Source organism: Zosterops lateralis, assembly GCF_965231275.1.
Source record: "Zosterops lateralis genome assembly, chromosome: 3".
Classification (NCBI taxonomy): domain Eukaryota; kingdom Metazoa; phylum Chordata; class Aves; order Passeriformes; family Zosteropidae; genus Zosterops; species Zosterops lateralis.
In genome coordinates, this window is record NC_139764.1 from 107,971,620 (window position 1) to 107,997,860 (window position 26,241).

A 26,241-nucleotide genomic window follows, 5' to 3' on the forward strand; every position below is an offset into this window, starting at 1 on the left:
GTAACTATTTGAACAAGTGCAGATGAACAAATAGAGAAGGAAAGTTTTACAGGTCAGAGCTGCCATCTGCGTGTGTTTTTTGTCTTGTCAGTGAGTGCCTGCCTCGTGCTGGAGCCTCTCAGCCTTGAAATGCAAAGCTGGTCTGAATTCTCCTGGGGTGGCCAGGTAGCACGTACTGCTGAAACACAATTAGCAGTATTTACCACCCTGGCAGGGTTGCAGTGTAAATGATGCTTAGTTTCACCGAGAAGTGTGGTGTCAAATTTAAGCAATTATAATCGTAGCTGGGGATGTGTCTGGAGAGCATGCTGCCACCTGCACCGGTTCCATTCCACTCTGACCTCACTGGGGTCCCTCCCGTGGGCGTAGAAACTTGTCCATGGTCCCACAGCTCTGGGAAATCCCTTGTGATCTTACAGAGGGTCGCTGACAGAGAGGGCTCCCTTTGCACGCTGTTGTTGGCTGATCCCTCCTGTTTGTTTTCCAGCTGCTCATGCTCCTTGGCACCGCTGATGGTCAGTCGAAGCTGACCTCTGAGCAGAATGCCATCAGCCTCTCCCCTGGCAAGTACCGCCACCTCGACCGTGCCACCGACGAAGAGCTGACCTGTGACAAATGTCCCGCAGGAACCTACGTGTCTAAGCACTGTACAAAGAGTACCTTAAGAGAGTGCAGCCCTTGCCCAGACGGGACCTTTACCAAGCACGAGAACGGCATAGAGCGGTGCCACCCTTGTAGGAAACCCTGCGAACTGCCAATGATTGAGAAAACTCATTGTACTGCCTTGACCGACCGCGAGTGCACTTGCCTGTCTGGTACGTTTCAGACAAACGATACCTGCGTCCCTTACACGGTGTGCCCGGTCGGCTGGGGCGTCCGCAAGAAAGGAACCGAGACCGAAGACGTCAGGTGCAAGCCGTGCCCTCGTGGTACCTTTTCTGATGTGCCTTCTAGTGTGATGAAGTGCAAACCCTACACTGACTGCTTTGGGAAAAACATGGTGGTCATCAAGCCGGGGACGAAGGAGAGTGACAACGTCTGTGGTTCTCCAGCGTCCCTTCCAAACACAGCTTTGATTTCGTCGAGCACCGAAGTGGATGAGCAGCCCTATGAGGTTCCACCAACCACGGATCTTCCCAAAGGTAACGTCCACCCCTGAAACACAGGTGTGGTTTTGACTGAGGGATTGTGTTTCTGCCTTGGTCAGGGTTGGTGTTACGCTGTTAAGAAACAAACAACCTGGTCTGAAGCCTGGGTGGTGCTTCTGTTTCATGCCATCGGGTTGCCTTCACTTGTATTAAATCACATTTAATAACATTTTCACTGAGACTGCAGTTCTGATCAGACTTCTGGCTGTCCTGCTGCTTGGGCTGAAAGGACATGACTTTCCCCAGCCTCTTGTCCTGTCTCTGTGATGTGCTGGCACAAGTCTTTGTGCAGTCATCATGAACCTGGGTTGGGATGCAGCAGGAAAACCCCTGCAGTCTGTCTGCAGCAGGGAGATTCCTCCTCTGATGGATTCACTGCTTTTGTGCCTGTGCTTTCCTTGCTGCATTTCACTCTGTACTGTCACAGTATTGGTTGAATGGAAACCATTGTTGGAACAGCCCTGCAGGAGCCTAGGCTGTCCTGTAACTTTTTTTTCCTACAATCTCTTAAGATTACTATGTGGAATTCCTCTTTCTCTAGCTTAATTGGAAGTGGCTCATCCTCACAGCCTTTATGGTGATGCTGTAGCTGTGGCTGGTTTCAGGGGTGCTGTAGGACACCACTTAAGGTGGTATTCTGCACTCTCTGGAAAGCAGCTTCCCTACGGTGTCTCAGATGAGGTATTTTAATTTAAAAATACAACTTTTGATGACGTCAATGGCTGAGTTAGTAAATATAATAGCAGGGAAGTGTTGATAGTGATAGGCTTCCAGTGCTTCACTTTTGTTAGGTCGCAAAGCCTGTCCTGACGTTGGTGTATCATTGGGAGTGTACAGGAGGGTGTTTCCTGAACTTTGAAATCAACTGTCGACAATTACGTAAAAGTTGAAGCATTTTCCCTGTTTCGGTGTCCTGATTAGGGTGTTTTGGGTAAGCGAGCTGGGGTAAAAGACCAGCTACAGATGAATACATCCACTCTGTCTCATCTTGCAGACTGTGAGACACGATCTCCAAAAGATGCCTTTCCAAAATAATCTGTAGTTTTTGCCACAGCAGCCCTTTTTCCTCTTCTTGCCAGACTTTGGCTCACATTTCGCATCTGGCTGGGACCTGAGAGCTGGTTGATAAGGAGACTCAATAAAGAAGGAAGGTAGCCCTTGAGGGGGAAGTTTGGTTGCTTCAGAGACCTATTTTGCAGTTGATTCATCTGCAGCTGCTTGCAGGGCTGATAAAAAACAGATTTTGCTTCCTTAACAAGCCCAGTGGAGAGACACTAAGCCTACAAGTCATCATGTATTTTTGTACTTTTTGTCCAGATATGAAATTCCACAAATGACTTAAAATTAATGTTCATAAACCTAAAAACAAAAACCAACTCACTCAAAAGTTGTTGGTTTTCTGAGAAATGCTGGATGTGGGACAAACACAGACTGACAACACGCCTTTAGTAACTCATTTTTTGTAACAAGCTGCCTCTAGCCTGAACCAGCAAGGGTCAGTTTTACCTTGAAGCTCCCTCTGTAACTGTACCCACCTGTTCCCAGAGGCAAACCTCAACTTCACCTCTACTCTTTCTCACTGCCCGGCGTTGGGTTTCTGTCTGCTGGCCAAGCCAATGCTCAGGCAGGTCTTAGCCCGTGATGTGATGCCATATCGCATCTCCGGGGCCGTGACACTCAACTCTCCTCTCCTCCCGCAGGTCTGAACTCTTCAGCTCCCGATTTCGTCCCCTCTCCGGCGCCGCGCGCCTCCGGCAGCGTGATGGAGCGGGCGCGGTTCTACAACGACACCCCGGCCAACGAGACGGGCGGCGTCGGCGGGAGCCTGGTGGGCACCACCAGCCGGGCCCAGAGCTACCGGCACAAGCAGACCAGCCAAGCTCTGGAGAAGCAGCCATCCCTGGAGATGATGGGGGGTGAGAAGCCCAGCGGCCCCTACAGGCCCCCGCGGCGAGGCTCGCAGAACGTCCACCAGCACTTTGACATCAACGAGCACTTGCCGTGGATGATCGTCCTGTTCCTGCTGCTGGTCCTGGTGGTGATCGTGGTCTGCAGCGTCAGGAAGAGCTCACGGACTCTGAAGAAGGGACCCCGGCAAGATCCCAGTGCCATTGTGGAAAAAGCTATTATGAAAAAGTCCACCACCCCCACACAGAACAGGGAGAAGTGGATCTATTACTGCAACGGGCACGGTGAGCAGTAATGACCAGAGTGTGGTGTCCTCCCGACTCCAACCCAGGGCTGTGGAGGGGCCACCCCCACAGCCAGCAACCCGTGGCTTTCCTCGTTTGGTGGGTCTTGTAGTGAGAACAAAGCCCATTCCTCAGATGTTTCTTCATCCTTTGCTTCTCCTCCTTCCAGTTCCCATGGTGTGTCCCTGCTCCTGAAAGAAGGGTTAATGGAGGGAGTGTCACCTGCTCCAGCTTCTCTTCTCACCCAGCTTCTCCAGCTTCTACCCTTCTTCCATTGGTAGAATGATTTTGAATGAAGGCACCTTTTCTTTTCTCCTGTTTCCTTCCCGCTTTTCTTCTGTTTCACGTGGTCCTTATTTTCTCGGTGACTCAGGCATGGATCTGGTTGTCTTTCATGTTGTCCTTTATCCCCTCATCCCCATCTGTTTCTGGGAGGCTGAGTCATCCCCCACCTCTTGGCACTGCCTCAATTCCAGTTCTTAGCCCTAAATCCCAAGTGCTGGCTTGTGTCCCAAGCCCTTTGCCCACAGTGGAGCCAGAAAGGTTATCCTTAAAGGCTGAGTCGTGGATGTGTACAGCTCCACAACTATCATCAGGTCTGCCCAAACTCCCTCTTTGGTAGTGTTTTCTGTTCATTTAGTGGATGATTTGCTGTCATCTTTCTGATGTGACTTTAAAGAAGGCATGTTGTGATCTTCAAGTTGAAATTTGTAAAAATCAGTGATAAACTAATGGTGGTGTGACCATGAGTACCAAGCAGCCATGATCTCCCTAGTGGGATGCACAGTCCTTCCTCTGCAAAGCTCCTGTGGCAATTTTGACCTTCCCTTATCCTGTGCAGACTGACAAGTCCTTACTTAACTTTGGGTTGACGTTGCTCAACCTTAAACATCCGTTCACTGTTAACCTTTAGAAAAGCACACTTAACAAGGGGGGGGCAGCAAACAAGGAATGGGTTGTACAAAGATTGGAAGGTTTAAGAGAGATCAGTCCTTGATGAAAGTCATCCTTGAGTGCTCAAATACAAAGCAAAGAAGGCTTTGAATAGGGCGTCTTCTGTCATGTACTCTCTTCACCTTCCTGCTGATTAATAGACCTACACTTTGTTTGCCTTCATTAATTCATTTATACAACCAGTAAGATCTTGTTGGAATTGGTTTTCTGCCTTCTCTTGTGTTTGTATTGCTTATCAGTTTACTTTCAACTTTTTTGTGTTCTTGGGCTGCAGTTTCTTAAACTTCTTTCTGTTTTTGATAACTTTTTCCCGTAACCCCTGCACTCCATTGTCCCTAAAATCTGTGGCACCCAAAGCATGGTCCATGGGACTGTTACGAGTGATCTGCAGTGGAGTTGCAGAACCTTATTAGACATCATTGTTTGTGGGCACAACCAGGAATATATGGGTTTGGCTGTGATTCATAGGTCAGAAACGAGTGGTTGTTGCTTATTTGCAGTAACCTTTTTCCCCAAGACCTTAATTGCCAGTTGGTTGAATTTCTGATGCTTTCCTGTTTTGTGAAGCATCTCAGAGTAGGGCAGTTTGTACTGGACAGGGAGTGCTCAGGTGCAGGGACCAGACCATGCTGCTTTGAGTGGTTGCAGCTCTGGATTCTATCCTGGTTTTTCAGACCATGCTGAAGTACCTGTGCTGCAGCTGATCCTTCTGGAAGCCACCTTGGAGCTGCCTTTTTGGACACTGCTGTGTGTTGGGTCACTAATCATGATTCAGGTTAAAGAAACCATGTAGGAAGTTGATGTGGAGAGCAATGACCTGTTTTAACCCATTTAGATAAAACCTCTCACCCCAGATCTTGTCATCCTTTGGGGGACGGCATCATTCACGGGTCATCCTGCGCTTCCCAGGGTGAGTTGTTCCAGCCTTCTCTGTCACATTAACAGCTGCATAAATTTCACAAGATCCTTGCTGAGTTTTCCCTTTGTCTTGGGAAATAGGCTGGGTGTAACAGCAAAACCATTTAGGTGATAAACCAGCTTGGTGTGATTGAACGTCTCCAGTCTGGAGGTGAATGGCTCCGTTACTCCCAGTCATTCCTGCGACAGTCACGCTTGTTCTTGCTTGGCATGGGTGGCTTTGTGACTTCATCCTGCCACCACGTGTCCTCAGATGAACTTTGTGCAATCAAGGCAGGCAAATGGGCACAAACCAATTAATGCTTTGTCTTGCTTTTAGTGCAGACCAAATCGTGTTGTGTTAGCTGGAAGGCCTTTGCTCATTAGCTCTTACTTGGTGGTGCTTCTCTGTCGTGTCAGATATGGAAATTATTCTCCTCTGCAGTGGTACATAAATCCCTCTCTGCCTTTCCTGTTGAAATGTCTGGCTCTTAAGACTGTTTACTTGAAAGGAGAGGTGTAGTGCCATAAAGGAATTGACCTTTTATTTAATAACTGGCTGTACAGCTGAGATGTTCTGCAGGGCTGCTGCGTCATGGCTTAGCTTTCTGCTGCTCGAGCAGTGTTTGTTCCCAAATCATGCTTCATCCTGAAGCAGCATTTCAGACAGGGGTGAGTTTAGCCAGGAACAAACTTCAGGCTGTTGCAGAGGTGAAGTCTTTCCCCTCCTGTGCTGCTCTGTGGATCCCTCCATGGTAGGCAACCAGAGCAAAGCCTCCTGAGATGTGAGGACCACAGCTGCTCCCCAGGTTCAGGTGCCAGCCCAGTTTGTGGTTGCACAAGGGGTGTAGGGAGCAATCAGTCAGAGTGCAAACTCTGTTTGTGGCTGGGGGTGAAGCCCCTGGGCTGGGTGCTGCCAGTGCACCCACATCCATATGATCTCCATCCAGAGGTTGGCTGGCTCACCAGCAAGGGGCTGGGGTGTGTTTATTGCCTGTTTATGTAGCTCTTGCAAACAGTCTGCTCCCATTTGTTCCTAGTTTACCATCTCCTCCCTTTTAATCCTTTCAGTAAACAGCTTTAACCTTTGAAAGGAAAGTCCAGGTCTGACGTAGGCACTGGAGTCTCTCCTCAGAGGAGATGTCCTTGGGCTCCTGCCCTCACACTGGTAACCCCCTGGGCATCCCATGGGACCAGGTGGGCATCCAAGGCTTTGTCTGTTTGAGGAATTTTATTCTTGATTTCTCCAAGGCCATGGGTGCTGGGTGAAGTGTGGTCGGGGTGGCACTAGCAGTGCTCAGTGCTGGAGCAAAGACGTGGCACTGTGGTTGGGCTCCTTACCAAAAGAGGAGGGGTTTAGGGTGGAAGCAGGGGCTCAAACTCTTGCCCAGTTCCTGAAAGGACTGAATTCCTGAATTGTTTAAATAATTGAGGTAGGTGTGTGATCCTGATCAGCAGTTGTTGTCAGGGGCAGGTTCACTTGTCCTCATCTCCCCATGAGCTGGCATCTGTGCCCTATCCTCTCTCTGGTCATAATACATGCCTTAAATAACAGCCCAAACATAAAAATAGAAGTTGCTTGGGAGGCTGGTGTTAGAACTAAACCCGTGTCCTCAGCATGGACATGTTCCAGCCAAGGCAGCAAATGGATTAAATGGTTCAGAGGTCTGGGGAGAGCTTGCAATGATTAATAGCCTGAGTTAGCAGCCAGCCTACCTCCACATCTGTCCTCGTGTCCATCCTCACAACAGAGGGAGATTGAGAAGGCAGAGCAGTGTAGCTGTGGTTAGAGAAGCTGGACCTCTTGCTTCCTCAGCTGGCTCTTACTTTGCAGCCCTGCAGATAGGAATCCAACAGTTGACAGTTTGTCAAAGTTTCCTGAGAAATTATCCACGTGGTGCCTGAGTGACGTGGGTACAGGGCTGATAGGGCTCTGTGGTTTAACCTTGTATGACTTCTTTCTTTTAGAAGATCAAGAACAACCTAAACACCGGGCTCATGCCTTTGTTTTACCAAATACCCATTTCCTTTCTTCAGACGTTTCCAGAGGTGAGAAAATGGTCTTGCAGAAACCTTTCAGTACAAACTTGAGAGTTGGAGCTTGTCTCTCAAATGCCTTGGAAATGCCAGATTTCCCATCATGCCAAACATGCCATTTGCCAAACATGAAGATGAGCTTGAATTCTTTTTACAGAAATTGCTGATACTGTTGCCTTTGGTTTTCATCCATTTAGTAGCAGAGGATGAAAGACAAAGCCTGATAAATGTTAGGGTGAAACCTGTGTGTAGAAGCAGCTGTCTGAAATCATATGCCAGGAGGCAAGAAAAGAGTTTGGTGATTGTTTTTGGGAGTTGAAAGACTGAAGAGCAGATCTTGGCAGCGCTGGCCTGGCATGACATGCCACTTCCCTTTTATTTTTCTTCAAGTCTTATAATTGCACATTATTGCAGTGGGTGGTGAGAGCAAAGCCAGGAAGCCTCTGGTTAAATAATCAGAGAAATTAACTGTTCTGCAAAAGCTGTTTGCAGCTGGGGTGGGGCTGAGGCTTTACTGCATGTAGAAGAGCATGTGCTTAAAATGGCTCACAATCAAAGTGGGGAGTTGAGATGTGACACTGGAGAGATGGGGAGTGTTGGGATTTGGGGGTCTTGGTTGATCAGTTGTCAGGACATTGGGGGCCAGGATATCCTTGGTTGGGGATGAGTGGGGAGGAGTCCTTGCCTTGCTGGTTGCTGAGGGACCCAGGGCTAGGCTTGAGCTTGGTCTGCTCCCAGGGAAGTCACTGAGGGTGTTGAAGGGGGACCACATCTTATACCTTGGAGAGCCTGAGGCTGCAGCTCCAAAGCATTCCCACATGACTATAACCAGTGGGGGTGTGGGGAAGGCAGGGTCGTTGCAGGCTGGTTCTCAAATGGAATCAGGTACTCATTTATGGTTAGTTGGAAGCTGCTTATCAAAGTAAAATTACGTGATTATTTGCAAGAGACAGCACATTTCAGGTTATGTGTGGGCTTTTTCAGTCAGTCTTTTCTAGAGATCTATCACCTAATGAAGGGAAGCAAGTGCATGGAAACAGTCCAGCTGAGGATGTTATTCCTCAGGTCTATTTAACTGCTGCTCTGGATAAGGAAACTGCTGCAGGCTTGGCACTCGCAGGTCTACAGGCTGACACTGAATGCTACTTTAGGACCCCTCCTTAGTGCTTGTGTGAGTAAATGAAATGAAAGCCACTTAGGGTAGTGTTTTTGTTGGTAGAGGTAGTTTTCCCTGTGATCAGCTCCTGAACAGGTCCTAGCTGGTGGCAAAGATCACTCTGGGAGGCAGGAGCTTCTGTGGAAACAGCTGGGCAAACAGCCAATCTTTTCAAACATTAAAGCTTCACCAGCCTCAAATTGTGGTGCCTCAGGTTTTGTGCCCAGGCCACAGGTGGGGCAGAGATGCCCAGAGCATCCCTGAGGGCATCCCAGAGGAGGGCAGGTGTGCCCATTGCTGCTGACATAATTTGGTAATTGCAGCTGTGCCTGGAGAGGAGCAGCCCTGGGCTTGTGTGCAAAGCCTAATACAGCTCTGGCAGGCAGAGCATGACATGAGGGATTGATGTCTGTCCACCTGCCAAAACAGAGAGGCAGAAGGTGTTGTATTTGTTTCTGTTTTCTAAAGCAGTCTCTCCTCTGGCATCTGCAGCTTGATGATGTGCAGATGACTGCTGGTCCTCTGCTGACAGCCTATCCACCTCCACAGGGTGAGACCCAGGCAGGAGGGGAGCTGGTTAAATTGGAAGAGGCAGGAATGTGCTGGGCACCACAAGGAATATGGGTGCTCCCTCACTGGAGCTTGTTCTGCTGTATTTCGTGCTGTGTTTGCTCTGACACGGGCACAGTGCTCTGCCTTGGGTGGGATGCAGCAACTCTTCACCTGCAGCACAAACCTCTGCCCATGGGAGTGTTGGGCTGGTATCTGACAAGTTCACAACACCATCTTCCTCAGACCACCCAATGTAAAACATTGCTCAGGTTTGCCCAAAAATCATTTTGTCCTTTTGGGAAGCAATGTGATTGCTTCCAAAGGGCATGTGCAAGAGCTGACCAGGGCTTCATGATGAAAGGGAGCCTTGGAAAGTGCAAACATGGGAGACTGCTGTTTTGCTTAGGGAGGAAGAAACCTAATCATGTGCAGGTTTTATCATCTCCTGTTTCTCAGTCTTATTGCATTAGCACCAAAGACTGGTGCTTGATCACTTTTAATGTGTGTTGCTACATGAGCCATCTATCTGCAGCTTATATACAGGGCTGTGGGGAGCTCCCCTTGAAAGCTAGAACGTTTGCTCCCAAATCTGCTTCAGAAAAAAAGAACAACCAAACAAAAAAAACCCCTAAATTATCCCAGGGTCAAAATTCCTGGGTGGCCCCTGTATTAATTTAATGAGGGATTGGGATTTGTGCCTGCCCATTAAGGTGCAGGGCTGAGTGTGGGAGGCAGGGCACCTCTGCAGGAGAGGGGGATTGTCCTTGTAGAAAACCACTCCGAGCCCAGGATGTTTTTGCCAAAAACACAACACCGGTTTCAGCGCCGGGAGGGCTGTGATTTCTCACATCAGTGAGGCTCTCACACATCACTCCTCGAATAACAAGGTTGAGGTGGTTTCTTTTTTGTTTTTTTTCTCCTCGCTCTCCAGGACTGGGAGAAAAAAAAAGTAGAGGACGTGAATTTAATCCTCGGGTTGGCATCTGTGGGTGTCTGGATATTTATATGGCTCTGGCTGTGGCAGTGTGTGTGCTCAGGGTTACCAGCTGTCCCAGAGGGTTATAATGAAGATTAACTCAGTAAAAGCAGTTTAAAATTTAATAATTACATAAAATACTTATGCTGGCCATTCTCACGCAAAGTAAAGCAAGAGCGGGTCCACTCTGTGGGTCTCTGGTGTAGCATCCTGTGGTGGTGGGCAGGAGTTCAGATGGTCCCAGGAGGGTTGGACCAAGGGGCTGTTACAGAGGTGACTCCCACATAATGAATTGGGAAAAGAGGTCTTGTCTCATGATGATCCTCAAGTTCCCAGGTGGGAAACATGTTCCTAACTGCATTTGACTGATCACAGACCTCTCTCCACTGTCTGGTTTGGTTATTTTCCAGAAAACTTGTGGGAAGTGATTGTTAGAAGTCTCTTTCTGCCTTGCAGGATTTTCAGTTTTGTCTTTAAAAAAACAAACTCCAAACATATCATTTCGTGGTTTGTTGTCCAAACAGCTCTTGCTGAGGATATGAATCACTGGGTCCTGGGAGGGTCTGATAGCAGCACTGTCGTCCATGGTTGGGAAAACTATTCGGTCACTAACAAATCTTCATGAGTGTGTCCTTTCCAACTGTCTGACAAAAAAACTAGAGATCATCTAGTTTCTACCCCCCTTCTGTGGGCTGGGATGCCACCCACTAGGGCAGATTGCTCAGACCCTGTCCAGCCTGGCCTTGAACACTTCCAGGGGTAGAGCAGCCACAGCTTCTCTGAGCTGCCTGTTCCAGGGCTTCACCACGCTCACAGGGAAGAATTTCTTCTTTATGTCCAATCTCACCCTGCTCTCTGTAAGTTTTAGGCCATTCCTTCTTTCCCCTTTGTCCTGTCACTATGCTCCCATGTTCAAGAGATCTCCAGATCTCTTGTAACCCCTTTATGTATTGGCAGGCTGCAGTAAGGTCACCCTGGAGCCTTTTCTTCCCTAGACTGAACAAACTATCTTCTTATGAGAGGTGCTTCAGCCCCCTGACCATTTTTGTGGCCTTTGCTGGACCTAATTTAACAGGTCCACATCCTTTTTATGTTGGGGACCCCAGGGCTGGACAAAGCACACCAGCACCTCCCAGTCCTTGGCAGAGCTGCTCTCAGCCCCTTCATCCTCCAGCCTGTGCCAATACTGGTGATTGTCCTGGCCCAGGTGGAGGCCTTGGCACATTTTCAAACTTCCTCATTTGAGACCTGAAGTATATTTTGAGTGGCAGGGAGAGGAATTGAGTTTCCAATAACTTCCCCTTTTTGGCAGCAGTTAGTGGAGTTTTTGCGTTTTGGAAAGGTATTTGTTGCACACTTGGGATTTCTAAGTCCTGGTCTGGTTGAGCTGTGGTATCTTGTCAGCTGGTGGATGTGCTGCATCCTGGCTCTCTCGTACAGGCTCTCAGTGTGTGCTCAGACATAAAAATAGGCTGCTCTGGCTGTGTTTCATATGAGTCAGGAGGATATTTGGAGGAGGGAGGTGGGCTGAGCTCAGGAGCAGAGCTGGCTTTGCAGTGATTTGGAGCTTTTATCTGGGTGTAGGGAAGGGTTGGGCTGCATCAGTGTGGTTTTTCTGTCTGACTTGTGTGTGCCCTTGGGCTGTGTTCTCTGTCTGTGATGCTTCATCCAGCCTGCCTCTCACAGTCAGGATTTGTCACAGCATGTGGTGCACAGATTAATATTGCCTATCTCTAGAATACCTCTGTATGTAGGTTGGTAGAAGCTCCAGGTGCTCCAGCTCAGATTTGTACTGGGATGGTGGAGGTCAGTTCCCCCAAGTGTCACGGGTGAATTGGTGGGACCTTGTCCCTGGTGATGAAGGGCTGGAGCATGGAGTTTCCTGAAGTCCAGCCTTTCATGAAGCTGTCTCTGGAACCCTGGGCTGCTGAGCTGTTCACTCCATGGGACTGTGTATGCCATAGGTCCTGGGAGATCTCCTGAACTTTCCTTCCCAGCTGTATAAGGCACCTATGAAACTTGAACTGATGTGTTAATCTTTTTTGATGCACTGTGTCCCTTCATTACTAGTGGGGTGAAAGGACACAGGGCTTGGAGGGGCTCTGAGCATGAGGTTTCCCCCTAAAGGTGGCATTTTCTTCTGGAGCATTCTTGTGAAAAACATTGTTTGACTTGAGCTCTGAGAATGAAAACAATGACATTGTGAGAGGGTGGGGAGAGGAAGGAGCCTCAGCACTTCTGTGGCTGTGGTTTGACTTCCCCTGCATCTGCTGCTGGGTGCTGAGGTGTCACCTTGGTGGGGCAGCTCTTCCTCTGGTCTCAAGTTTGCTTGAAGATGTGAAAAAAATAATGGCAGAGAAGAGAAGAGAAGAGAAATGATGCCTTGCAGGTGCTGTGGATGAGCGTGCCTGCCCTGCTGGTCACAGCCCTGCACCACACTGGCTCTTTGCCCTGCTGGAGGCCAAATGGTGCTGAAGAAATGGGTCTGTGTCCAACCTGCAAATAGCACAGCTTGGGAGACCAGTGAGGCTTGTCCAGAACAAGGCACTAAAGCTCAGCCAAGTCCCAAGTGCGTGTTTGATGACCACCTTGGTGACGTGGAAGGGCTGACGGCTCCGTCAACATCAAATACACCGCAGTGAGGCGGGGCACATCTGAAGAAGCAGGAAGTGGACGGGGAAAATCTTGAACCAGATTCAAAACAAGCAAGTGGAAGTCACTGAACAAACTGAAATCATGTTTATGGGGAAGATAGGACAGAGGTGAGCAGCATCTAGAGCGGGGCAGTGGAGCAGATGTGAAGGGTCTGGAGCACAAGTCTGAGAATGAGCAGCTGAAGGAGACAGAAGTCTTTAGACTGGGGAAAAGGAGGCTTATGGGGGACATTACCACTCTCTACAACTACCTGACAGGAGGCTATAGAGAAGTGGAGGCCCTGCTTCTCCAGGAACCTCCTCCCTTCAGCTCAGCATGTTTGTAGATGAGCTGAAGGGAGGACGTTTCTGGAGAAGTAGTACTTGTATTTGTGCCACTCTGGAGGCATTTGTCCATTTCCAGACTTGTCTCCATTTGTCCCAGTTTGCCCTGGCTGTAGATGGTGCCTGGTTGTGCCTGCCTTCCCATGTGTGTACATGCTCCCTTGGGCTTCTCACAGGCCTGTGCACAACATATTGGCATTGTCCTGGCTTGAAGGTGTGGTCATCACCACCCTAAAATATTTAGGGGGATACATGGTGTAGCCCAGCACAGCATTTAGAGACTTAATTAAGATAATGGCACTTGAAATGCTACCTGCTCAGGTACCAAGACATGTATGGATGTCCTGGATCCTTCAGACCTGGCCTTGCCTGTTCTGGGCTGACCATGGAAAATGCAGCTCAGCCCTGGGTGTTGCTCTTTAATTCCATTGTCTGAGACATGAGCAGAGCTGAGTGATCAGTGGTGCTGGTTCCTGACATCATGATGGAGAGGGGTGGAGCTGTCTCCCACTTTGGCTGCAGGATGGTGACAGCTCTTCCAGCCTGTTCCTGTGGCCTATGGTAAAAAAGAAGGACAACTCAGGCTGTGGCAAGCTTGGAGCAGCTTTAGCATAGCACCGATGTGGCTGTGACCAGCCTCACATGGGAAGCATGAAATGTGTGTGTTAAAGCACCGTCTCTGCTGAGCTTGGCCATTTTACTTGGGATTGCTGTGGTCTGGAGGTCTTTGAGCACCATCTCCAGCCTTGGTGTGCAGATAGGCGTGGTGGGAGAAGGTCCACATGGTTCAGGGAGAAGGAGAAGATCCAGGACCCATGGTGGAGCTGGGGTTTTTGCTGCATGCACCTTCCCATCCCGACAGGGTGTTACAGCACTCTTAGTGCTCTGCAGAGTAACTTGTAGGACTTCTGGAAATATGGAAGTAGTAGGGTGATAAGCTTGTTATAAGCACGACCATTTTATTTTAGTGTGAGCAGTAATACTTGGCGGCGTGCAGCCGCAGCTTGTCATGTAATGGTTTTAATCTTATTTTTTAAGAAGAGAGGCAGCAATGTTTTTCTTACTGACTGGAGCCAAATCTGCACTCTTGTCTGTGTCTCTTCATCTCTCTCTGGGTTTTGTTTGCACAATATTGTAGTGGATGTAGCGAACATATGGGCCTTAAATTCATTTAATAGTTTCAAGAAAATGAGTTTAAGGTTCTTACAGTATTAAGGTAGACATTTCCAAATTCATTTTTAATGGAACATTTGTTCTCCAAAGATTATTACGCGCCATTAAGTCCTCTGCTGCCTGGTGTGTTCTCGTGCCCAGGGATGTTATTGCCAAGGGATATAAACATGTTTATGGGCCCAATTTATTGAACGGTGAGATTAAATATACTAAACTTGAAAATGTCAGTAGAAGCATGAGCGCATTGTCATAAATCCTGAGTGAGAACATTTGGACATAAATGTCATTCTGCCGCATAAAACCGGTGCAAATCAAGTTGGGAGCAGCTGAAAACTTCTCTCACCAGTACAGCAATTGCAAACACTGGGGTTTGTCAGCACTAAATACGTACATGGGAGCAGGTAGTATATGGGTTTTTCCTTTTCTGGGCTGACTAGATGTGCCACATGGGGGTCATAAACTGGCAAATTATGTTTTAATGCTTCTGCATTTTTGATGTGCATGGGAGTGGGTAAAGCTCCCTCCTAGCCATAACTCATTGTCTCACTGCAGGGCAGCACTGGCAGGGAGACCCAATGCTGCTCTCTTAAAAATGTGTGTACATTAAAAAATGGGCACCATTATCTCTCTCACAGTCTGTACATATCTATATCTCTATATATATCTCAACCTAGCAAAAAATAATTCCTGAATATGAGAGTAAAGAAGTTCTGCAAGATTTATAAAGCGACTTAAATAGTCTCTTAATATATACTATATATATATATATATCTATATATATCTCAGTGCATAAGTCGTTATCTATATATATCTATATATGGATATATAATAGGCAGTACCACACAGGCTCATCCCTCTTGGCATTGCTGTCATTACCTTGGTGCACAAGCCCTGCAGAGCTTTTTCTATCCTTGTATTCACAGATTTTTACTTTTTTTATCCCCTGGATTGAGTGATAAAATCAAGCAGTGCTGCATAAATCAGGCATTTTGTCGCTTTTATTCAAAGAGCAGTTAGGTTTGCTGCTTTAAAGGACCTGAGTTGTCTTTTGGGCTTCTTACCAGCCCAAGTATGTGATATCAGAAGGCACAAGGGCTTGGCTGCCAGTGTGGTCTGGGCTGCCTGTGCTTCTGCACAGACAGCCTGGATGCAAAATCATGAAAGGAGAGGAATTTGGGATTTGCCTGGAAGCGCACAGCTCAGTCCCTTGAACTGAGGGCCACTGGAGCTTCATCTGAGTAATGGGAAGCATTAATGAAACCAGACTGAATTCCTGCTGCTCTGTTGTGATGTGCACCAGTATCTAACGAGCTGAGTCACATCAGTAACCCCAGAATAAGTGACAGTAGCAGGTTCACAGCCTTTTCTCCATAGTTAGAACCAAGCCCTGTGGTTGGCTTGGGTTTTTTGGGTGAGCTGTATCCCCCATGCTCGGCTGGGTGGGCCAAGATTTTCTGGTAGGAGAAGCCCCAGCTCTGACAACTCCATGTGAGATGGTACAGGCATGTGTCTGTAAACAGCTGGGGAGGGAGGTGTGGTTGTGGTGGGAGGAGGGTGGGGAAGTACCAAATGTGGTTTGCACTTTGGTGTTCCTAATTTAGAGCAGGTTTAGCACTGTCTGTGGATGCTCCAAGAACTGTGGGCTCATGGCTGTGTTATCTAGTTTGGAAGTGAAAACTAAAGTCTACATATAGCAGGTTTGATAAGCTTTCCTTAAGTGAGAAGAGGTTTGGTCAAAAATATCTTCATGAAGCTTTATAGTTTTTTATATACTTCTTTTTATGTAAGCATATGTACATATATATGTAAAATACCTATGTTATATATAGAGATATACAGAAGTATGTATAATATATACAAATATATACACAAATACATATAAAAATATATCAGGTTGAATAGATACTTTTGAGATGTGTGTGTACATTGTATTGGGTTTGGATGGCCAGGTTTTGATAGCAGGGGGCTACAGGGGTGGGTCCTGAGAGAAGCTGCCAGAAGCTTCACCTGTGTCCAAGGGAGCCAATGCCAGCCAGCTCTAGGATGGACCCACCACTGTCCAAGGCTGAGCCCATCAGGGATGGTGGGAGTGCCTGTGGGACAACAGATTTAAAAAGAGGGTCAAAAAAAAAGCTGGTAACTTCAGCCATTAGAGAGAGGAGTGAGAACACGTGAGAGCAACAGCTCTGCAGGCACCAGAGTCGGTGAAAAAGGGGAGAGAAGAGGCCACGCTGGAGCAGGTTTGCTGGCAGGACCTGTGGAAGGGACCCAGGCTGGAGCAAGGGAGAAGTGTGGGGATTCATCCCCCCGAGGGAGCAAGGAGCAGCAGAGACAACATGTGATGGACTGACCACAGATCTCATTCTCTGTCTCCCTGCACTCTTGAGGGGAGGAGGAAGAGAATTCAGGAGTGAAGTTAAACCTGGGGAAAAGGGAGAGGTGGGTGGAAGTGATTTAGTTTTTGTTTCCCGTTATCCTATTCTGCTTTGATTAGCAAAAAGTCAAACTAATTTCCCCAAGCTGAGTCTGGTTTGCCAGTGACAGTCCTTGGTGAGGGATCTCACCCTGCCTGTATCAATCCATGAGCCTTTTGTTATTTCTTGTTCTATTTTCTGTCCCCTGCCCAGCTGAGGGGGCAGGTATAGAACAGCTTTGGTGGGCACCTGATGTCCAGGCCATATACATATATGTACACACATCTTTATAAAATATCTATGTAATACATAGAGACATACAAAAATGTGTACCACGTATCCATGTGTATATATACACATGCACATTTATAAAAAAGGACACCTGTATCAAGCTGTATCATTTCTGTAGATTTTTTTTTTTTTGTATTTATGTATATATTTGGCTATATCAGAGCTGTGAACTGAAGGTGCAGTTGGGAGGTTTGATTTAAACTGCTTTAGAAAGTGTTAAATTTTAGGCCAGCTGGAAAAGCCCCAGCTATGATATTCTTCTGTAAGCAGCTTTTTTGCTGTTGTGCCTGCAGAGGGAAAGAGAAGTGCTCCCTGGAGCCATGGGGGCACACTGGCTCCGGAGGAAACCTGAGGTGTGGTTATCTGTCTGAAAAAAGTGAGTTTCTCTTTGCAGCTCACAGATGCTGACCCTTCATGTTGCTGTTTAAAACAAGGTGTTGCTCAGCTTGATAAAACAGGGTTAATTAGTTATTTTGGGGGAAATATGGCTGTATTTGTATCTTTAACTCCTGACCTGTAGTAGACTCAAGGATAACTGTGTTGTTTGCATTGCTCCCTGACCTACACAGAGAAAACCCTCACTGTCTTGAGCCAGGATGTCTCAAGGGCTTTTCTGGGGGAAACTCTGCCTTTTTGCTCTCTAGTGTCCTACCAGATCTTACATTCACCCAATGTTCACCTGGCACAGCATCTCCCACCCCACGACTGAGTCATCCCACCTGTCTGCACTGGAAATGGCTCTGAACGCAATCCTAGCTGCTGATGTGCTTGTTATGAAAATACTTATCTTTATAGAGGTGCTTTGGTGACTCACCTCTTAATCCAGCTCTCTCTCAAGGCAGTGGCTGCAATGCAGGCATGTGGGTAAGCACATGCTCTTGTGCCCTGTTCCTGCAGCCGTCTGGTGGCTCAGTACCCAGGGTCCTCCTGTGCTGAAGAGTGCAGGAGATTTTACAGTTAAATTATTGATTTTAGAGTGTGTTGGATTAACTGATGGGTCTACCACCCTTTACATCTGTAGCAGCTGTTGAGCATGTTATGGGTGCTGCTTCTTGCAACCTGAACCCATAAAAGATAAAACAATAATAATAATTACAACAAAATCTCAAAGACCTACCCAAGAAAAGCAAAGTGCGACCATTTGGGGGACGAGAGAGTCTTTGCCAGACTTGATACCTGCAGACCCCTCTGCCTCACCCGCGCTGCCTTCTCTGCCCCGCAGGCATCGACATCCTCAAGCTGGTGGCGGCGCAGGTGGGGAGCCAGTGGAAGGACATCTACCAGTTCCTGTGCAACGCCAGCGAGCGGGAGGTGGCGGCGTTCTCCAACGGCTACGCGGCCGACCACGAGCGCGCCTACGCCGCCCTGCAGCACTGGACCATCCGCGGGCCCGAGGCCAGCCTGGCCCAGCTCATCAGCGCGCTCCGCCAGCACCGCCGCAACGACGTCGTGGAGAAGATCCGCGGCCTCATGGAGGACACGGCGCCGGTAACGCCGGGAGGGGCTGTGCTGTGTGAGGTGTGGTGGGGTGGGGCACGGCCGTGGCCTTGAGCTTGGCTCTTGGATGAGTGGCTCCTTCTCGTCACGGAGCTGCCTGAGGGTTTGTGTAAGCTGTGCAGTGCTTTTGGCAGCGTTTGCTCAAATCCCAGTCAAGGTTTTGGTGGGTTCAAGAGTCCCATGTGCTTTGCATGTGTTTTTGAAGATCGCCAGGAGGATCTGGTAGCTGAGTCCTCATGCCAGGGATGTGGAGGAAAAAATATCCCCCTTTAAACTTGCTCTCAAATGCCATGGATTAGTACTCAAGTACCCTTGAGCACTTAAGTGTTGCCTCCTCCAAGGTGATGACTGGTAGCCATGCATGCAATCCTCCAGAGCTGTTGCTCTTCTTTGGCAGTGTTGGCCTTAAACAGTCCCATGTTCTAGGAGAATAAATAACTTGCTGCAGAAAATCCTGCAGTAGGTTATCAGCTGGATGTAGGTCATCAGGAGGTACTTCAGTGACCTTTGCAGATTTGTTTTGGCCACTGCCACCTTACTTGTTTCAGTTTTTAGGCTCTGATAACTTGATGGTCTGCCAGAAGTGTTTGTAAAGAGTGGGGCTTTTTCTGAACATAGAAGGCAATGGGACAACATGTGGGTGAGTTGGAAGTGGTTGAGGCATGGCTCTTCCCCCTAAACTGGTTGGTGAAACATTTCCCATTGCCTTAGCAGTGACCCAGAGCCAAAGGGGAGCAGGTGAATGCTTCCAGACCTCTGGGCTCTTGGTGGGGACTTGGCAAGGTGGAGCTTCACTCACAATAGAGCTTCTGAAGCAGTGTGTTTGTCAGGGCAGAGGGTTCCCAAATTCTGCTTTAATAATCACAAGCTTCCCCTTATCTGAGGGTCTGTGATCTCTCACTGTGCTGCATATCTTAAATTATTTCATTTGATCCCTTCACTGTGTCATATAAATTATTTTGTTAGTGTATGAAACATCTTGTTCCCATTGTATAATTCAGAAGTTGGGATGTGTGGACAGGAGCCCCGGACTTGTGTTTTGGAGAGACCCTGAGTCAGGTGTGTGCTGAACATCCTGCCCAGATCGTGGATAGGTTGGCTTTGCCAGCTGCCTCATCTGCTCCTGCTCAGTTGCTGTTTTTTTCCTTTCAGCTCCTGGTAACTAAGCAGCACGTGGCCTTCTCATTGGTGGAAAAAATAAAATTATGTTTAGCAAGAGAAGAGAGGCAGAGAAAATTGCCATTTTGCACATATGAATTAAAGTTTCCAGCATGTGCAAGTGTCCCAGAAGGACATGTTGTCCTCTTGCTCTCCTGGAGCAGGTAGTAATGTGTGTCCTTGTAGTTACTGCTTTGACTTTGAATACTGTGACAAAGCTCTGGGCAAGGACGTTGGATAAAACCCGGGGCTTGTTCCTCAGCATGACACATAATTAACAGCCTGGGGCTGTGCAGTGCTGATGCCCCTGGCTCTTTTGGCCAAGACCATCAGGCTGTGCTTATCAAACAGTTACAGAATGCAGGTGGTGGCTCCAGGACAGGTTTATGGGTGGAGGACTCCCAGTGATGGAGTAACCACAAGTTGTGCCCATAACTCTGAAAATACAGCAAGCACATGCTCCAGAGAATGAGCAAACCCAAATCTCAGAGATAACTGGATGAAAGTCTCCTGGACTTCCCAAACAGCTCTCCTGTGTCTCTTTGTTTTTTAAAACAGCATGTTGTCTTTTCCAGTGTCCAGCACACCTGGACCCTGGGGTGGTTCCCCATCAGTTTCACTTGTTTTTCTAGAAATGAGTGAAATTTGGGTTGTTGATCTTTTGAGCAGGTGGTTCAAGTCCACGTGAGAAATTTGACATATTTCAGCAAAGGAATTGTTTTTTAACAAATTCACTCAAGCTGTCACATCCTCTTTCCCTGTTCATCTGATTGGCTTCTTCAGATGAGCATCCATCGTGATTAACTTTAGGAGTTGGCCACTGCCCTGCCCTGGAGATGCTGGAGCTGTGTGTGGGATGTCACAGCCTGGCAGCACCCCAGGGTACAGATCCAGCACATTGTGTTTCTGTGAGGTGCTACCTGCTGGAACCTGTCTGCCTCCTCTCTGTGAGCTGGCTCTTGTGCTTCAACGTGGGTGGTGATACAATGGCCCTGCAGGGAATGTGGGAAGCAGCTTGTGCATGGGAGACCAAATCCCTGGAGAATTGTGCTGGTGGCTCATCATCATCACAGCAGTCCAGGAAGAGCTCAGCGCCAGGAGCAGGCTTGGAGGTCGATCTTTGGGGCTTTTTTTTTAATCTGCTGGTTGGAAAGCCTTTAATTAGAGCTAATTGAGGTTTGACTCTGGGTGATTTGTCTATCCAAACACAGATAAGTCACGGCAGTTTTTCTCTGCACCGAAGTAATTTGATCCAGAGGAATGTGTCACCCTATTGGTGACAAGAGTGAGTCCTGTGCTTTCCAGCCCTGCAGAAGGAGTCTTGCAAAAAAAAAAACCAACCCAAAACAGCAAAAAAAAAAAAAAATTAAAAAGCGTTCTTGGTGCTGCAGGGGGAGTGAAGACTCTCATAGGCAATGCAAATGCATGTGTCCTCCCTGTGGCTAAGTTGCCCAGAGAGGTTGTAGATGTCCCATGTGTCCCATGTCCAAGTGTTCAAGGCCAGGTTGGACAGGGCTTGGAGCAACCTGGTCTAGAGGAAGGGTGTTAGAACAAGATGAGTTTTATGATCCCTTCCAACCCAAACCATTTTGTGAGTCCAAGTAACAGCACGATGCCCTTATGGTGACCTGAGCCAGCAGCAAATCTCCAACACATGCTGGTGTGTCCTACATGAGCCCAGGAGGGGTGGATGCATGGATGGCTGTGCTGTCTGGATACCTTTGGCTCTGCCCAGCATCCCTGGGTGCAAAACGGAGTTTTCCCATCTCTCTGTATGATCCCTGTGTCGTAAGAAAGCACTGACACCCCCAAGTCATGGGTAAAAATTGTTATTGAATGCTGTAGTTCTCAGATGGCAAATCAGTACCCTAAACACATTTCATCCCACCCACTAGTGCATCCTTCTCTTAAGTCATTTATCTGGTGTCTGCCTTCAGTTTATAAACCTACAGAGTCAAAGCTGTTCTCTCCTGTAGTGTGCCCTGTTCCCTCGACAGCCTTTTGTGCTCTGAAATCCAAATATTTACAACCCCTGATAGGAATAGGGGAATTAATGGGAGTCTCTGGAGTGTTACAGCCTGGAGCAGGAACATTTTTCTTCAGGTGAGGAACAGTTCTGCTGCAGACTTGCCTGCATTTTTAGCTGTGGGGGAATTATGCTGGTTTTGCATGGTGCTGGATGAATTTAGGTTAAGCCGAGATTAGCCTTCTGAATCATTTTGCTCGGGGTTTTTTTCAGCTGAGCCAGAAAATACAGTGAGTGCAGAGGCTGTGGGAAGGTTTTTAGGGGTGCATTTAACTCACAGGGCTCCTGTTAAAACCTAGCCCTGGCCACGAATGTTTGTTGGACTCAAGGTTTGCAAAATCTGTCCCCTCTCAGGCAGGTTTGCCAGACAGTGACAAGCCTGGGCACTGCTCAACAAGCGCAGGCACATCCCAAATTAGTGGTGCTGATAACAAAAATAGGAGAAAAGGGCGGGGGAAGAAGGGAGGGATTTCTCCCTGCCATCCCAGCAAACTGCAATTCTCCATTTTTGGGGTTAATATCAGAAAAACTGATTTTTACCAGTATCCACTGGGTGATGAGATTTTCTTATTGTGGTGCATAACAGCATTTTGGAGCTATGAAGGGGCTCTGTGCTCACCTGGGCTGGCCTGGGGTGGAGCTGGCACAGCCAAGCCGTATTGGCTCCCCTGAGTGTCCTGATGTGAGCAGTGCTTTAAGCTCTTATCGTTTTATTTATGGCTCTGCTGGCCTCGGCTGAAATATCTCAGGGGCTGGATGGAAAGGAAGCAAACAGCCTCCCTCACTCAGGACGTTCAGCAGCACAGCCACAGCAAAGCTGAAAAACAAACCCACACCATGAATAAGGGAGATGTTGAAAGTGGAGAGGGGAAGGCTGCAGCCCTAAGCCCAGCAAGTTTTAGTTTTGTGGCTAATTTCATGCTGCATAAAACCCCATGAGTCAGCAGATGTGTCAAGGCTGAGGCTGGGGCTGGTGCAAGGTTAAGCTGTGGGGTTTTGGGGTATTTCAGAGGAGAAGAGGATGTGAAAGCAGCCTCATGTCCAGGCACATGGCTGTGGCAATACCCTGGAGCTCAGTTTCTTGCCCTTTCACAGGTCAGAACCCTGAGGGGGGAAGTCAACAGCCTGGAGCAGCGTTCCTCAAACTCCCCTGTCAGCTCCCACCCATCCCCTTCACTTCCTCTTCTGGCCATGCAGGACTGAGCAGGGTTCAGTAATTGGGAATTAAATTTGTGCTGCACTCACGTGCCAGCAGTGGAGTGAGGGTAAAGCTGTTGGATGGATTTCCCAGCCAGAGGGACCTATGGTCTGAGGGCTGGGAAGTGCCCAGGCAGCCAGGAGAAGAACAGAATTGCCTTCTGGACTTGCATCATGTTTTATTTGAGGCACAAAGCTTTAAGGTGAGGTGGCCAGAGCCCTGGGGAAGGTGTAGGGCTGGCTGGGTTTTGCTGGAGCGGGCATCACTCCAGGTTTGCTCTAAGCCACGACTTGATTTTCAGCAAACTGAGGTTGGGTTTGAACTATGCTGGAGAATGTGCAATAAACAAAATGTAATAATTCATAAAGTAGAAACAGCATAAACTCAAAAATATAAACTTTATAAATGCAGTGATATTGAGGTTTCCCTGCTGTGACGGCCACATCTCCTGGGGCCTCTGTTTTTGCAGTGTAATGGATTTGGGAGCATAAGAGGAAACTAGAAGATGGTTTCTTCTACTGGCCAAATTCAGTATCAACTAACTCAGCCTGTAATTGGGTTGGAAACCACTTCATCAGGGCTTCATCACCTCTTCATTATGGTTTGAGTTGAAAAAGTGAGTGGGCAAATCCACAGAAAGGAGAAGCCACCAGTAGCTCTCCTGGAGACATGATGTACTTGAGAAGCACTTGGCCCACAGACAGCCAGGGCAGGGCTGATGGGGAAGAGCTGTTTCCTCTGTGGGTGGCTGCAGTTTTGGTTGTGGCATTTAAACCCTCCCCAGCCCCACCACTGCCCATCCTGTGCTGTGTGAGGTTTGACTTGAGCAGCTCTTCCCCAGGGCTGCCTTGTGTTGAGGGAAGACACTCCACCAGAGATGTGTTGAGCATTCTGCTGAAACCACACGGGTGAGGTGAAGGGCACAGAGAGGGTTTTCCTTCCTCAGCACCCTCATGGTCTTCCCATCCTGGCAGAGGACATGCCTCCTGCTCTACAGCACCACACACCATCACTGCCCTTCTCTGACACCTCCATGAGACCTCAAAGCTCTGCCAGTGGTGTTTAACCTGCCAGGGTCTGTCTGCCCCCAGGCTGGATCCCCAAGCACCCTGTGCACCCTGAAGCTGCTGATCCAGGGACATCCTCTCTATTCTTGTGGGGTCCACAGCAAGGACATTCCCCACCAGCACCACTCTGTGCCTGCAGTATCACCTGTGCCAGGCTCTGCCCAGCCCACCCTGCTCCATGTGCCAGGGTTTTTCCTGCCGCATTCCCTACGGAGGCACAACAGACCTGGGAATAAGGGCTGGTGTCAGTCGGGTGTCATCTTCTGGCAGGGAATCTTGGAAGTGGCTGCCTCGGTGCTAAATTTATCCCCCCCACATCCTGGAGGGTGCACAGCCACCCTCAGCAGCAGCCAGCCTGCCACCCGCTTTTGTTCCCGCCTGGTTGCGGCAGGAGGAATTGCTGGGAAGCATCGCCTGAGGGAAGGGTGTTTTTTAGTGCCTGCCGCTGCTCCTTCCTAATATTAGCACAGCAGCTGCAGTTTCTGTTTGTCTGAGCTAAGCTTTTATTGCAGTACTGTAAAACGGAGGCAGCAAATGGGACCAACCCGTTCAAACAGAGCTGGTGAGAGCAGCTGTGAAAGAAAACAAAGCCAAGCCTATGTCTTCTCCTGCCCCTATCCCCTTTTGTCCCCTTTTTTTCCTTTTAGGAAGGGCTTTCAGACACCCTGAGCTGCTTAGAGCACCCTCCCAGCTCCCAGCTGCACTGGGATATCCAAGGGGATGCTGGTGCTTGAACTGCAGTCTAAAGGGCTGCAAGTCCACAGGAGTTTTTAGGATTGTGTTTATTAATATTTTTTGGCATTGAAAATCTCTTTGTGCTGTGCTCAAAAAAAGAAGAAACAAGAATACCTGGCAGAGCACCTCTGATTGTAAGAGGTGCTGATGGGACAAAGCCACTGCAGTGCCTCTGGTTTCTATGCTGGACTGCATCTAACAGTGTCCCACGTGTCTCCTTTTGCAGGTGCAGATGCAGACACAGTGGCAAGCGCAGGAGCCCAGCAATGAGGATGTAAAGGTGAGAAATCTCATGGCTCTGGAAAGGCAAAAGGGTTGCAAGAGAGTTTTTTTGTGGGTTTTTTTCCCAGCCAGAGCTTGGTTTCACTCAATCACCGCCGTTCATAAAAATAGGAATGGCCAGGATGGTTTCAATGCAGTGAGTCACAGGCTATGAATAGTGTGTTTTTACACCTATTCCACAGGCTTCACCTCGCAGTAGCCTTTTGCATTCCCTGGTCTTTCAAAGCCCTCATTCCCAGTTGCTTTCTTCCTGTGGTTTAAACATTAACACACATCCAAGCATCCTGTTTGCTTTGCTTCAAGCTTGCAACCTTCAGCTATTTGGAAAGCTTTGGGCTCCCAGAATGGCTATAGTCAAATAACCTCGGGTGATTTTGTCTTTCCTAGCGTGTTTTAGCAGCTGTTTAATTAAATTCCAAATGAGTTGGTTTTGGGAAGACAGAGCTGGGGCAGCTGTCTGCTCCCTGCCCTCCCTTGGCCAATTGTTGCTCTGTCATCAGGCTCCTTTTTGGGAATTGGTAGGTGGGTTTGTGGTTGAATATTAGGTAGATGAGCTGCACAAGGAAAAACTAACCCCTAAAGGCGGTGTTATTTTTAAAGGAGTTATCAGAGCATATTACAATTTGGAAAGTGGCCAGCTGCTGCCCTGGTCCTTCCCTTGATATTCCTCCTTAATGGACATAGCTGATTCTCCATGATGAGCTGTACTGGAACAGGAGTTTCAGAGGAGAAGGCAGATTCTTTTAATTAAAAATTAAAGCTGACTTTTATTTTTAACATGCCTATTGCGTAATGCACAGAGCTAGAACAAATCCTCCCCTGTTTATTTTCAATGAGGGGAGAAAAAAAGAAAACCCTTTTATTCTACCAGGAACAGGCTTCAATGTTAATTTAATGTGAACTAATGGGCGTCCCAGCAGACATGTGATTTGTGGGTGGCGAATTCCTCGACACGGATGAGGAATGTTCAGGCACATCCATGCTGGCGCGGAGGTGGCTCAGCAGCGCCCTTTCCCACAGCCTTTAATCCCAATTTTGCATTTTATGCCTGGGTTGTAGGCAAAAGCCTGTTAGCTAGAATAGCCTGATCTTCCCTCTGCAGGAGAAAACAGGGTTGTGAAATGCTGTTGGGAAAGGGAATTGCATGGGGACAGGGCTTGCAATTCTTTTTCCTCGCAGGTCAAGCAGGGACACAAGGTTGGGGAAAAAGGTTAAATATTGGATGGCCCTTAAAATAACCTGTTTAGAGGGACCTGGTGACCTGCAGAAGTGCCCAAGCTGCCAGCCAGGGATGTGAGGATGTTGCTCCAGGCATCTCATCCCTGCAGGGAGTGGGAACTAGAAATGCTTTGCTTGAAATTTGCACCCTGAGGAGATGTTGAGTGGTGGAGGAGGGTAGATACTGTTGGCTGCTCTCTTGGAGGTAGGAAGGAGTTTCTAAGAAGAAACATGCAGAGTACAGTCAAATTAGGAAGCAGGTTCACACCAACACCCAGATTCATAGAATCAT

At 48.2% G+C, this 26,241-nt stretch overlaps 1 protein-coding gene and 1 long non-coding RNA gene across 3 annotated transcripts in view; both read left to right on the forward strand.

Moving 5' to 3' along the window:
• Nucleotides 1-26,241, forward strand: part of LOC310906932 — a 226,187-nt gene that overhangs the window by 163,853 nt on the left and 36,093 nt on the right. The window lies entirely within an intron of this gene.
• Nucleotides 1-26,241, forward strand: part of TNFRSF21 (TNF receptor superfamily member 21) — a 35,844-nt gene that overhangs the window by 5,353 nt on the left and 4,250 nt on the right. For both annotated transcript variants that reach the window (XM_083858063.1, XM_083858064.1), the window contains exons 2-5: nucleotides 488-1,142; nucleotides 2,849-3,340; nucleotides 17,991-18,256; nucleotides 24,676-24,729. In XM_083858063.1, coding sequence (XP_083714189.1) covers nucleotides 488-1,142; nucleotides 2,849-3,340; nucleotides 17,991-18,256; nucleotides 24,676-24,729 — 1,467 coding nt within the window. The remainder of the gene's footprint in view (nucleotides 1-487; nucleotides 1,143-2,848; nucleotides 3,341-17,990; nucleotides 18,257-24,675; nucleotides 24,730-26,241) is intronic.